At 35.7% G+C, this 13,607-nt stretch overlaps 2 protein-coding genes across 4 annotated transcripts in view; one reads left to right on the forward strand and one right to left on the reverse strand.

Annotated features, from left to right (window-relative positions):
- The window catches only part of ANAPC10 (anaphase promoting complex subunit 10), a 309,570-nt gene that overhangs the window by 279,649 nt on the left and 16,314 nt on the right, over positions 1 to 13,607 (forward strand). The window lies entirely within an intron of this gene.
- HHIP (hedgehog interacting protein) overlaps positions 3,728 to 13,607 on the reverse strand; it is a 96,003-nt gene continuing 86,123 nt past the window's right edge. The window contains exons 12-14 of one of the 3 annotated variants that reach the window (XM_053216912.1): positions 13,282 to 13,430; positions 10,432 to 10,556; positions 3,728 to 9,598 (exon numbers count right to left, since the gene is read on the reverse strand). In XM_053216912.1, coding sequence (XP_053072887.1) covers positions 9,584 to 9,598; positions 10,432 to 10,556; positions 13,282 to 13,430 — 289 coding nt within the window. In that variant the 3' untranslated portion in view covers positions 3,728 to 9,583. Of the gene's footprint in view, positions 10,557 to 13,281; positions 13,431 to 13,607 lie in introns of all 3 variants that reach the window. The other 2 variants (XM_053216911.1, XM_015081669.3) reach the window with 2 other exon arrangements.

A 13,607-nucleotide genomic window follows, 5' to 3' on the forward strand; every position in this document is an offset into this window, starting at 1 on the left:
CTGTCGGGTTTTGCTAAGTTAAATTAAATGTTGGAATTTCATTAAATATCTGGATCATTTTCCAAGCAAGATAAAACACCAAAACATTGACCACTGAACATAGGTTTGTCTACTTTTGTCTTCCTATTGCTGAGAAACTAAAGATAAACTTAGGACTGTTAGTAACCATGTCCTGTGCCACACTGAAAGACTGTACTATTTGAAAGGGTGTATGCTTCTAGGTATTATAAAACGCATTTATAAATTTGTTGGTCCACAATTGCTTACTTATTAGTGTTCACTAAGAATTAAGGGATTCTAATAGATAGAATATATATAGAATATATATATAGAGAGAATATATATATTAGAATTCTAATATATATAGAGAGATAGATACGAACGATAAGGAGGGAAGAAAATGACCATATATGAGAAGAAGGCAAGGAAGGGTGTGCATTATTGGTAAGAGAATAGTAAGTTGTAGAAAGTTTGTGGAAAAGAAATCTTGGAAAAGGAATTTTAATGTGTGGTCCAGCTAGCTAAGATTAAAATGAATTTATTTAAAAATTAGTTAATATCGGGGGCTCAGTGGGTTAAGTGTCCCACTTTGGCTCAGGTCATGATCTCACCGATTGTGAGTTCAAGCCCTGAGTTGGGCTCTGTGCTGACAGCTCAGAGCCTGGATCCTGCTTCGGATTCTGTGTCTCCCTCTCTCTCTGCCCCTCCCCTGCTCGTTCTCTCTCTCTCTCTCTCTCTCTCTCTCTCTCTCTCAAAAATAAAAAAAAAACATTTAAAAAAAGAGAAAAGAAATGGAGTAGTTAACAGACTCCTATCTAAGATTTCCCAATTTCAAATCTGTCATCCACATGGATTCTCGGATTAGTAACATTAATAGAAATACTTGTTGCAGCATTAGCTGTATTAGAGTTATTAGCTGGAAGGAACCTTACATAAGGAAACTGAGTCCTGGTGCAGCGAGAGATTTACGCAATATCACCTGGCTAATTAGGTGTAGATACAAGACCAGGATCCGTATTTCACAGCTCTCGTCCAGGGTTCCTGACAATCTACCTGGAATACATGGCTTTGGTAGCTGGAGATCATAGAACAGAGTGTCTATGATAATATACATTGCTTTACATAAAGCACATGGATTTTGCATCAAGTAGTTTTAATTATAAGGCTATAAATATGTCAAAAGGATCTGACAACATCTTCTTAAGTTGCAAGAGTGAGCTCAAGTAGTTTCTGATGTGGGCATATTCCCAAGAAGAATGAGTTTTATAGTCAGGAGGTACCCAGGCTTCTCCCTCCCTCTTCCTGGCCCCCTGTTTCCTCTTTTAAATTCTGTTGGTTTTAACATTAGAAAATGTCATAGAGAAATCAAACATAAATCAAATTATGGAAATGCAGAAGAAAGATTTCATCCAAGTTGTTTTTCTTCCTTTTTATCTTCTCATCTTTGAATGATGGTAGGTTTTAATCTCCAGAGAGACCTCTTTGGAACTCCAAATAGGAAAAACCGTACCTTTTCTATGAGATACTAAGCATAGCTGCTATCTTCCTTTGGAAATAGTATATTAGTCTATATATATATATATATATATACACACACACACACGAGTGTAAAGAAGCAAATTCATAAAACTATCTCTTTAATTAGCTATCAGACTCCTGGACAAAAATAGAAGCTGATAGGTTTTGTTTTGGTTTGTTTGTTTTTGGAGCTGATACTTTTAATAGTACATATGTGAGGTGTGAAAATTCTTTTTTTATTAAATGTTTATTTATTTTGAGAGAGAGAGACAGAGAGCGAGCGAGCGAGCTATCTGTCAGCGCAGAGCCCAATGCAGGCCTCAAACTCACAAACCATGAGATCATGACCCAAGCCGAATCAAGAGTCAGATGCTTAACTGACTGAACCATCCAGGCACCCCATGAGGTATGAAAATTCTTAATGACAACTGTGGGAATGCTTTTTCCATTGGCAGCTGCCTAAATAATTTAAGGGTTTGTATCAGGTTTCCAGGTAAGATCTCTCTGACTTCATCTTCCTGTGATTACGTTGGGATTAAAGGCAATGAATTATGAATGTGTTCTCTTACAGGAGATCTCATCGTGTCCCTTCGTAATTTCACTATGTTATCTCTTCTCGTCTGTGTCTAAAGCACTCTAATACATGTATCATGTTCTAAAAAAGGAAAACAGAAACCATTACAAGTGTTTACAACAAAGGAAATTGAATGTGGGGCAATTGATTACACTGGTGATGGCAGAGCTGAGAAGCCAATCAAGGGAGAGCAAGGGAACCCAGAGAGATTAGCAACAGCAAAAAACCAGTTGCATCTCTAGGCTGTTACATACGTATGATTATTATTTTCCTCAAGGCAAGTATGCAGGAGCTCTCTGTCAGGGATTACAAAGGCAGAAGATGCCCTCAGGAGATTTATGATCTGGTTGGAAGACCAGACATGCACAGGAAACACAGGGTGATTAAGGGCTAAACTGTGGGGACACACGCTAAGACCTAGAAGTGCAGTGCCTGAGGAAGAGAGAATTCTGGTGCTCCCCGGCCAATGTAGAATGAACTAAAGGGTACTTTTCACGGAGTGATTTTGCCTAACTTGAAACTTTTAGAGACTAATCTGATCCCAGGGATTCTGCCTGTTATAAGCACCTTATAACACTTTTTATTCTCTTAGAAATAATGATCTCTTATGGAGAAACAGCTTTTTTTCTCAATGAGTCAAAGAGATGTATTTATTCAAGAAGAAAGGAGACCCAGATGAAGTCATTTTGCTCTTCTAAAGAATATTGGTGGATTATGGGGCTCCTGGGTAGCTCGCTCAGTCGGTTAAGCGTCCGACTTTGGCTCAGGTCATGATCTCCCGGTTCACGGGTTCGAGCCACACGTCGGGCTCTGTGCTGGCAGCTCAGAGCCTAGAGACTACTTTGGATTCTGTGTCTCCCTCTCTCTGCCCCTCCTCTGCTTGTGCTCTGTCTCTGTCTCTCAAAAATGAATAAAACATTTAAAAAAAAGAATATTGGTAGATTTAAAATTTATGTTCAAAATACCGTATCTGACGATATATATAAATACTCCTGATAGGGTTAATTGGAGGCAAATGGCAAGTTTTGGGGTATCTGCAATAATCTTTTCTCATGTCCCTCCCCTTCTATATACTTCTTCCTTTCAATTTGGGCACTCAGCACTCTCAACTTCTCTTTTACATTTTTCACTTATTAATTCTTACTGACTTAAAGGGATCAGATTTAAACTATTTACAACATAGAATAAACTTGAATCAACATAACCTCTTATAGCCATATGATTATATATATACATATATATACATATATATACATATATACACATATATGTATATATATGTATATATGTATATATGTATATATATGTATATATATGTATATATGTATATATATGTATATATATACATATGTATATATGTATATATATGTATATGTATATGTATATACATATATATGTATATATATGTATATATATGTATATATATGCAATGAAACTGACCCTTAACATTGGCATATATTTTGGGGAATAAAATTTTAAAATTAGAACATGAAAAGTGACAACAGGAAAGCATATTTTAAAGAAGTAGTTTGTGTACAGAATATTTAAAAATAAGCATTTATATAACCATTCTGAATATTTAGGAAAAATTTTGAATACTAAAATAAAAAAGAATTTTAGAATAGCACATATACATCAGGTCATAAGATAAAGTTTAATACATTTGATCATGTTAAAGGACACAAAACACAGCCAATCTAACCAAATTTCAGGCATGCATTTACATAAATATATTAAATTAAGAAAAGAAATTGTACACTTAAACATCCTTTTCACCTAAAAATCATTAAATCCACAGATCAACAATAAAATCCAATTCTCTGCATTTACCACTTTAAGATACAATCGTTCTATTTTAAAGATAACACAAATACACTTGTTAGAATTTATATGCATTATACATATATTATATATTACATAGATAGTGTGTATACATATGTAGTGTTTGTACAGATAGATAAATATATATATACATGGGTGTGTGCACACGTACAGATACACACAGATGTACTTTAGGCCATCTGTACTATTATTGCTGGATTCTAAGTTGAGCTGAATTGGAGCTGCTTGGGTGTGACTGGTTATTGTCTTTTGCTTCAAACATGTTCATCATACCCACTGGGCTCACAATCCCCCATTGTAAACATCCTTGCCTTTTCTATAGCACATAATCATTCCAGACACTTCAATAAATATTTGTGGAGTTAATGAATGGAAAGGTAGCTGAATAATAGAGGATTGATCAAAGAGAACTGAATGTTTTAATAACTTGGTTAAATAAATCAGATTAAGTCAAATTTAGAAGGATTATCTGAGCCAATGACTTTGCCTATTACCCTTCAGAAGAACATTTATGCAAATCCCAACTAGTACCTATATTACCTCTGCTCCCTCAAACATGTACCTGCCTTTACCACTTGTTCTCACAGCTTTCCACGTCCTAACAGAAATTCAGGCAAGGATTCGTTACTTGTCAACAACCTAAAGGAAAATGAACAGCTAGAAGAATGAAAACACGTTAGAAGAATAAGAAAGCTAACTATTCTTTAAAACTGGACTAAATTAATCATAAAGATAAAGCCAGGGAAGACACAGGGGTTTTGTTTTGTTTTTTCAGATTTCTTTTATGCTTATTGATGATAATGATTTGATAATTTTTTCATTTTAATTAGATGGGTTTCTTTCAAATTAATATGTCCTAGGGAATCAAGCCATCCAAATTCCATAGTACCTTCATATCATTTATCTTGTTACTATGTGGTTCTTGGTGAAATGCATGTCCAAAAATGTCCTGTGGATATGAGATACGGAGAGCACCTGATTCTCGTAGGCTGTCAATTTAATTTCTCAATAATAGTATTATGAATAGAATGTATTAATGGTATTAGGTTCTACTATACATGTAATCTTAACTTATTCTAGGAAAAGTCATGTCTCGGATTTTAAGAATGGGGTAAAGAAACACCCAACATACATTCTGGGCATAGACTACACCAAACCTGATCACACATTGTTCATATGAATGGAAACTATTGGCTAGTCGTCAGTGCAAAGAGAAATGTACTGGAATTAGTTTCTAACTATGAAGACAAAGTTTATTATAAATTTATCCATTATGAATTTTACAGCACTGTTAATGTTCCGTTCTTTCAATCCTATGTGCTAAAAATGTGTTTTTTTAACTTAACATATTACAGTCAATTGAGATAACCCACCAAACATTTGTTAATTTGCATGTATATATAAAATATACATATATTTTGATTTTAAGTAATATATAATTGACACATGCAAAAAAATATCCTTACTGAAACTAGATGTCTGACTGTGGTATACATGAGCAAATTCTAATAGGTTAGAATTCATGTTGAATTGATATCTTTTTTTTTTTTTTTTGTGGTAAGTCAGTGTGTAATCTGGCTAAAAAAAAAAGCATTAACAATTTTTAGACCTAAGGCTTTATGTGGATACCAGGAATCCATTATTTACTCTTTATTTTTTCAATCTGCTTATATATGACCTATACAAAAGAAAGCAAGGTAAATAATGGGCATCTCCTGGGTTCAGATTTAATTGGAGATTTTAAGAAAAGTGCTGAGCTGACAAATGAATACATCTCTTCCTAGCAGCTAGGGAGGGTACCACTATGATGGACAAGAAAATGGCACTCGTGATGTCTTGAATGCAGCTCACTGTCCTAAACACTTATTTTAAAGCAATTTTAAACCTTACGAGAAGATATTTAAGAGACAGAAGTGTTGAAGTTGGCTAGGATTAGTGTTTGGCAGATTTTAAGGTCATGGTTTTAGTATTTTTCGTATCAAAATGCTTCTATTATTCAGTGTCCACCTTCTCTGACATCGTTAATTATTGGAGGTATGACTAATTTGTGTTAGAGTGATGAAGAGAAAGAACGTAAGATAGCAAACGTATTTCTTTAGGATATTCTGAAGAGGGCCTTTCTGAAAGTATTCACAATAATAGGCTCACTAACTTCCTAGCACGGATACAGATATATGTACATTTTCTGGGCATGGAACTTTGGTCTGATTTCTCTGCAAGTTCAAGTCTCAACCCAGAGGTGGGGAAAGGAGAGATTTGGAATAATCTTCAAAACAGACTCCATACAGATGGTCATGCCTGACTAGGAAATAGCTACTAACTTTTACTACTGTTAGCTCAAGCTCTTGACTGGGGTATTCTTTGTGTTTTCCTATATCTATGATGGAACACAAGCCAAGCTGGAGCATCCAGGATTGTAGTCATTTATCCTTTTGGTTATTTTTTTCGACAACTGTAATAGGTCGATCTAATATATTCATATTTGTCTACTGTTCTTCATGATAGAGTCTGAGCACATGTGACATTGGGAGAGGGTGTTTTTCAGGAAAACAAAGATCATAATGAGCAAAATCAATAGCTATCTACCCCAGGACATCTTCATTATGGGTGTACTACTGAAGACATGTCTGTTTAGTCAAAACTGATAGAAATGGAAGAGCAGGAAGAGGTTATAGGAAGAAGGATATATGGGGGGGGGGGAGGGAAGGTGAGAGAAGAGAGGCAGAGAGACAGAGAGAGAGACAGAGATGGGGGTAGAGATAAATACTATAGGTAACATTCTGTAGAGACGCTCAGAAACTTTAACATATCAATCAGCCAACTACATCTGCCTAGGGTATACATATTTTTCCTCTTAAAAATTTGGTCTTGCTTTCTCTTTTCTGTTTCAAAGCTAAGAATGTTAGACTAATAATTAAGTTTAAGTTAATGTGTGCTTTGAAAGACCCTGGATGTAGCATCTAACCTCATATTTCATACCTGGTAGGCTTATTATACAGTTTATGATTCAGAGATTAAAAAATAATACCGAAAAGAAATATATTAAGGTTGTTAATACATTGGGCTGTAATTATTTTCAAAGAAATCAATAGAGAAGAGGCACCTGCTCTGAAGTATATAAATGAAAAAGAGAATAGTTTTCTATTCAGGTCGTGCGTCTATGTTGTATGTGTATGTTTCTCTGCTCTTTCTTTATGAGATAGTCCAATAATCTGAGAAAACTTCTGAGTATTCTTTGTGAAAGAGTAAGACCTATATTTTACAATAGCCACACCGAAACAAAACTCCAAGAAGAAAGGTATAGATGGAACTTTTTATCATCGCACACCTTATTTTTTTTAACTCTTCTTTTCTTTTCAGTTTAATGATGTGCCAATTCAGTTTTCTTCTCATTACCTTAAATAACTGGCCAGAAAGCAGGGTTCTATTAACCAGGACAAGAGTTTGGCCAAAGCCATGGTAGAAAGTTTTTGTTTTTTTTTCCAACCCTTTATAACTTCCATAACAGCATTTCACATTAAATGGACACCCAAAGCTTAAGGTCCAGAATGGACAAAGGGGTAATAATATACATTTTTCTATTTATTTATTTTAGCTTTATCTCACACATCTACACTCATACCAAGGACATGATTTTTTGCATTCTGACTGTGTGCTTCCAGAACCAAGTAGACATTGCCATTCACAGGACAAAACAATAACTTTTTCCCTAGCTCATATTTTAACCAATTCCTACCTGCCTATCATGGATCATTCAAGAGAATTCTCCAGTCACAGTTTAAAAATCTGACTGGAAAAAAGAAAGGTCAAAAGATTTTTTTGAAATGATCACTGAGTTTAAAATATGTCGCCATCAATTAGCCACCGCTATTTACGTCTCTCCCAAGAACAAAAAGAAATGGCTCCAACGACTTGACTTTCTTTGCTCGGGTTTAATATCCATGGATCTTGCTATCTTCGCTTTTAGAAGAGTTTAGCCTTTTATTCTAATGATTCACAATAGAAAAGGCAGTGACACCTGGGGTACATATGTTTTTCTAAGACATTTGAAACTCTTTCACTTGGGAAAGGACTGTGTAAACGTTTGGGTCTGGTCAATTTAATATAGATATTTTTAAACAGTAGGACTAATGGCAATATAACACCTTTTCGTTTGGAAAGATTCTTTTGGAAGAGATGGAAAGATTAAGTGTGTAAGAAGAAACCCTGGATTTTTCAGATTTTGCTGAATATATAGCAGTATCCTTATTGTTTTCAGTGAAACTATGAACAGGAGAATGTGTAATAAAACTGCACAATTTGACAGATTTAGACAGCTGGCTCCCTCACCAGAAGTTCACATTTTGTTAATGTCACCCACGTTGAATAAGGGACGATTAGATGGTAAGGTCCATTTACAAAAATGGTTGTCAGGACATTTTTTTTTTTAATTGTAAAACTTTCTGTGATGGAATTCAGTAAAAGGGCTATGAAGAGAAAGCAAAGGAGACAAAAGACTGCTATTAACCTCCAGATGCGGGCTACTGCAGGTTCATTGCAAGATTTGTCACACTCTTGGGCCAATGAAGTGTTAGTGTGACTAGAAGGGACCACCCCTTTTCTGGGGTAAGAGGGCAATTTGGTCTCCATGCTCATTTAATCCTGAGACTTCTTTGAATAGACTGTCAATTGAATCTAAATTGTGCAAAATTATGCATGCACTTTTTAATGCAGGCTATTGTTCACTAAGCACTGAACCAAGATTTCTCAACCCATTTCCATTTGGCATGAGGTCACTTGAAACTTAAGCAATCATATATGGAAGACAAGAGCAGTGTACTTAACCAACCTTTCTACATAAATGCTCACTGTGCTTTAATTGCAAACCTCTCACTTTAAAACAATAGAGAAATACTAGTTACCCGATTTTATTCTTTTTAATTGAGGTTCATATTCCCAAAGGTAAGGAGTGGGTTTGGACAGTCAGCCTGTGCTCATATTCTATACTAGTCTACAATTTAGATTCTAGAAGAACAGATGTTTACAGAAGGACAACCCATAGCGGGTGTGTGCACGTCACGATAGATGCTTTCTCAGTAGTGCAAAGAGGCCTTATGATTTTGTTACAATCCAAATGTGGAGAGCTGGCCTCAAAAACCAGTAAGAAAAATGTCTATCAGACTTTTTGCAGTTTTAAATTAGATCATGGCATTTCTTTAAAAACCTGAACAGAACATTTATAGAAATTTATTCATACATTAACCAAAGAGGATTTTCACTGAGGTCTTAAAAGGAACATATACATTAAAACTCATATTTGGCAAGAATTAGTATTTTAAGCTTACATAGCCAAGATTTGTTAGAAACGAGTGAGCTCTTCTCCAGTGAGTTTCATTCAGTGTGAAATCTGCAACGTTCTAATCACATATACTCTGACAGTCTTGCTATGGTGAAAAGCACTTTACATATGTTTAATGCTGGAATTTTATAAGGATTGGCTGTTTTCTTGCTTTTTCATCCGTCGTTAATGATTACATGTTGGCACAGGGGCACATTGCTAGATTAGATCCACAGCACATTAAAGACTGTTTGCTTTCTCACTCCCCTTCTTTCCAATTAAGTTGGTGAAAAATGTAACTTTAGTATTTTACAGGACAGGGTAAAGATGTTTCATCTAGGTGATGTCTATATTATAAAAATAAAATAAAAAAATATAAATAGGTAACACAAACCCAGTGCCTATTGTTAGATACAATATATAATAAAAGCAGACCTTTTAGGAAGATTTTCAGAATATGCCGTTATGATTTAATTATAAAACGCTTGAAAACAATCTTGAGATTAAACTAGAGTAACCGGATTTCTCTGCCAATAAGAAGGGAAGTGGGTAACATTCTGTAATTGGATACATTGATACAAATGAAGGTTACAATTTTATATCGTCGCCCATTTAGAAATTCATCAGGGAGTTCTGAAACATTCTCTCGCATTATAATCCTTTAATATAAAAATATTGCCTTTTTTATTAGATCCATCAGATTGCACAGTAATGTTTCAAAACTCCATTAAAGTTGACTTTAGCTATTACAGACAGAAAATTCCTGGGAAGTCAGATAATCTCTTTTGGTGACATAAAAATTCCGTTATCAATTTACAATGGAACTTCTGTGTAAATTACCCCACACAAGGAAATATATATATTTAAAACCCATCTGTTATGCAACCACGCGTATAGAGGTTGTGAGTGTGTGTGTGTGTGTGTATGTGCATATGTGAACAAACGTGCCGACATACACACACAGGATCTGCACATTTCTGGAAATTATTTTTAAATTAATAAAAGAAAATGAAATCACAGGAAGTGTGTAGCAGGAGAACAGTCTTTCTTTTTAATGACAGGATAAAAAATAAATGCCCATTGGAAAGGAAGATTCAAACAGTCCCAGAAACTATACAATGTAACTTGTTAGATCCAGCAAATAAGATGTCATGTCAATGATCTGATCAAGAATACCTGCCCTGGTCACTCTGCGGATGTTTCTGTCCACTTGTTCACACTGAGGACCAAGGTAGCCTTTTTTACAGAGGCACTTGTTCGGTCGCACACAGACACCTCCATGACGACACGCTGGCTCACATTTTGCTGGCAGGAAAAGAGAAAGCAACAAAATCACACTCTCATTCTGCATGTCAGAAACAGCATCGAGTAACGAGGCCAACAAATATCTGATGAGTAAGGGAAAGGAGGGGAAGAAGGAGGTAGCCAGTCAAACAGTGATCCAAAAGATAGTAAATAACAAGAAGGAAAGAAGGTTTCCAGACCCACAGTTATGTGGGAGCCAGGACTCAGTAGAGAATGGGAGACATTTCCAGGGAAGCGGAGATCACGGGAAACCATTTCAAGCCCTTACAGAACTGACTGTATTTAAAACGAGGATTTTAGTTCTTCAAATATGTCTGCTCCATGAGGGCATTTCCAACAGAGGGCCTTCCAAGTAACTCCATGTTCCCATTTCTCCAGGGCAGGGCCTTAATGTGGGAAGGGCCTGGCCTGAGAGGGAGACGTGGCAGCTTCAGCATCTCCAGGGCAACATACAGGAAGGGTCAGTTCTCAGTTTTGGTCAGATGGAACAGCTCCCTTAGATTCCTCCTGCCTTTAGCTCCCAGGGGGTGCACAGCATCACTTCATCTCTGCTTACACTTTGTGGCCCCTTCTGGGGCAGTGCAGAGGGCCAATCCTTTTCAGGGTGGCTCTCCACACAGAATCTCTTCATAAAAGGATTTTTACCACCACAATATAGGTGGGAAATGTAAAGATTTACTGCTAAAATGAGATGGAGAGATAAAATTGGTTTTAGAAGTTGTCTTTTACTGATGGGATAAATGTGGGCTGTGCAGCCACCGAAGACAGAAACAAATTCCTTGAACACGTGTCTTCATACTTTCAAGGGACAGGGTTATTTTAACCTTTTCAAATGCATTAATCAAAACCCAGGGGTCTGTGGTTGATAAATGGAAAAGAAACAACAAGAGAATAATGAGATGATTTTCTTTTTTACATTTGTGGTTGATGAACTATGTTAGTATATGAATAAAGTTCTTGCTTAGGTCAAAAATATCATGAATAGATTACTTTTATAAAATGGTTCTGATCTTATATATTCAAACTATTTAAACTGATAAGTGGAAAGATTAAAGTACTTTACTGAAATAAAACTTCATGTTATCTCAAAGAATGTCAATTTTCATTTACATCACTTATTATTATCATTATTTATAATGGTATGTATAATGCACCTATATTTAAAATAATTTGTTTACCCTCAGTTTAAACATACTGTTGCTAGAAGGCACTCAATAAATATTTGTTATCTGATAACTTGAGGTGACTTACGAGGTCAGGCAAAATGCAAAGTAAGGAATAAAACAGAATGGACACTATATAAAAGAAGCAGAGAGAATAGGTATTGTCAGGCATTAAAGGGGGCAGAATGAAGATACATTATCAGGAATTAGAATATCTGTGCATTTGAACACTGATCCTCATTTTTTTGTCAACTAAGGAAAAAGAAGACAGAATGGGTAAATAAAATGTAAGCAGCTATTTTAACTAATGTAATTACCTAATTTCTGTAGACTTTTAATTATAACTGTCTCCTAGATATATAACCATGGTATTAATCAACCAGGTAGTGTTATTAGTGCTGAATCAATTTAAACTTAAATTGTACACTGCATATGTGACTGTAAATGTGGCCTACATTTTGTTAGACAATATATAGAGAAGTTACGGTTGAAATTTTTTGGAACAAATATGTTTTTCAAATAAAGAAAAAATAACATTTACACATTAACTATAATATTAAGTATGAATTTGTAACACATTTTCATTGGCAAGAGAGGCTTTAAGATTTGAAATATTTGTAAGTAATATGTATATGCTGGTTGTTGAAAACGCATTAAAAATGCATTTGTCCTTATGGAAATCTCCTCCAGTTTTACTGAGAAGTAATTGACATGTCTCACTGTAAAAGTTTCAGGTATACAGCAGGATGGCTTGGTTTACATATATTGCAAAATGATTTCCCACAATAGATTCAGCTAACATCCATCATCACATATAGATAACATAAAAAGAAAAAAATATTCTCTCGAAAATGGATTTTCACCACATACATCCTAGACGCTAGGTATCTGAATCTATCTAATTTTCTTCACACCAAGTAGAATTTAAACATCATTGCATGTAATTGAGGAAATCCCTGGTTAAAGGATAGGGTAACTGTGGAATAAATCTCTTCTGCTGTCTCTGAGCAGCTGCATACCTAGTTGATGGTTCACAAGGGAGTGGCAAAAAGAATTAAAAAATCTCATAATGTGCCCCTAGATAATTGCGTTTTCTCCTTTTTATTTAATAACACCCACTGAAAAACCCTGTTTTTAGTGCACTGTAGCAAGAAGGCAGGCAGTAAAGTTAGGGAGGGCATTTATGGGGTGTCTGGAAAATGCTGGCACTTGGAGAGGGGCTTTGCAAACACTAGGTCATTGGCTGGTGTGAAATCTCAAACCTAGGACTGAGAGCCTGTACAGATGATCTAGTTGTGCTGTTTTCATTTTTCACCATTTGAAAGGACTCAGTTATTTCAGAGTCTTTTACATTTATGATTAACTTATATATGTGAATTGTTTACATTAAGAGAATGGGAAAGATTTCATTTGCAAGTTCAGAAACAGACTGAGCATTCACATTATAAACGGCTAAATTCTGAGCCGTAGATAATTCTAGAAGACATAGCTGATGGTAAGTTCTTGAGTTCCTAAGGACTGCCCCGTGCCCAGCCTTTCCTGGGCACAACAGATATACTGACCAATTCTGCAGAAGTGCCCTTCCCATCCTGGGGTGCAGCAACACTTGCCCGTGGGGGTACAGTAGCCGTTCCGACAGAGCCGGGAGCATTCCGAAGTCAATGTCTGTGCAGGCTGTACCGTGGCTCTGCACTCCTCAGGCATCAGAGGTCTGTGTCAAAAGACAATGGATCAAAGTGTATTTGGGCTGAAAACCAGTATCAGGATGAAATCCCGCGAATTTGTAGCTTGCAAAGCATTTCTTTTTCTTTCTTTTAAGTGGGTCAGAAAGATGGACAACTTTTCTGAGAATACAAAATACATGCCAATGAAGAAACAACCTAACCAG

Source organism: Acinonyx jubatus, chromosome B1 (genome assembly GCF_027475565.1).
Source record: "Acinonyx jubatus isolate Ajub_Pintada_27869175 chromosome B1, VMU_Ajub_asm_v1.0, whole genome shotgun sequence".
Taxonomy (NCBI): domain Eukaryota; kingdom Metazoa; phylum Chordata; class Mammalia; order Carnivora; family Felidae; genus Acinonyx; species Acinonyx jubatus.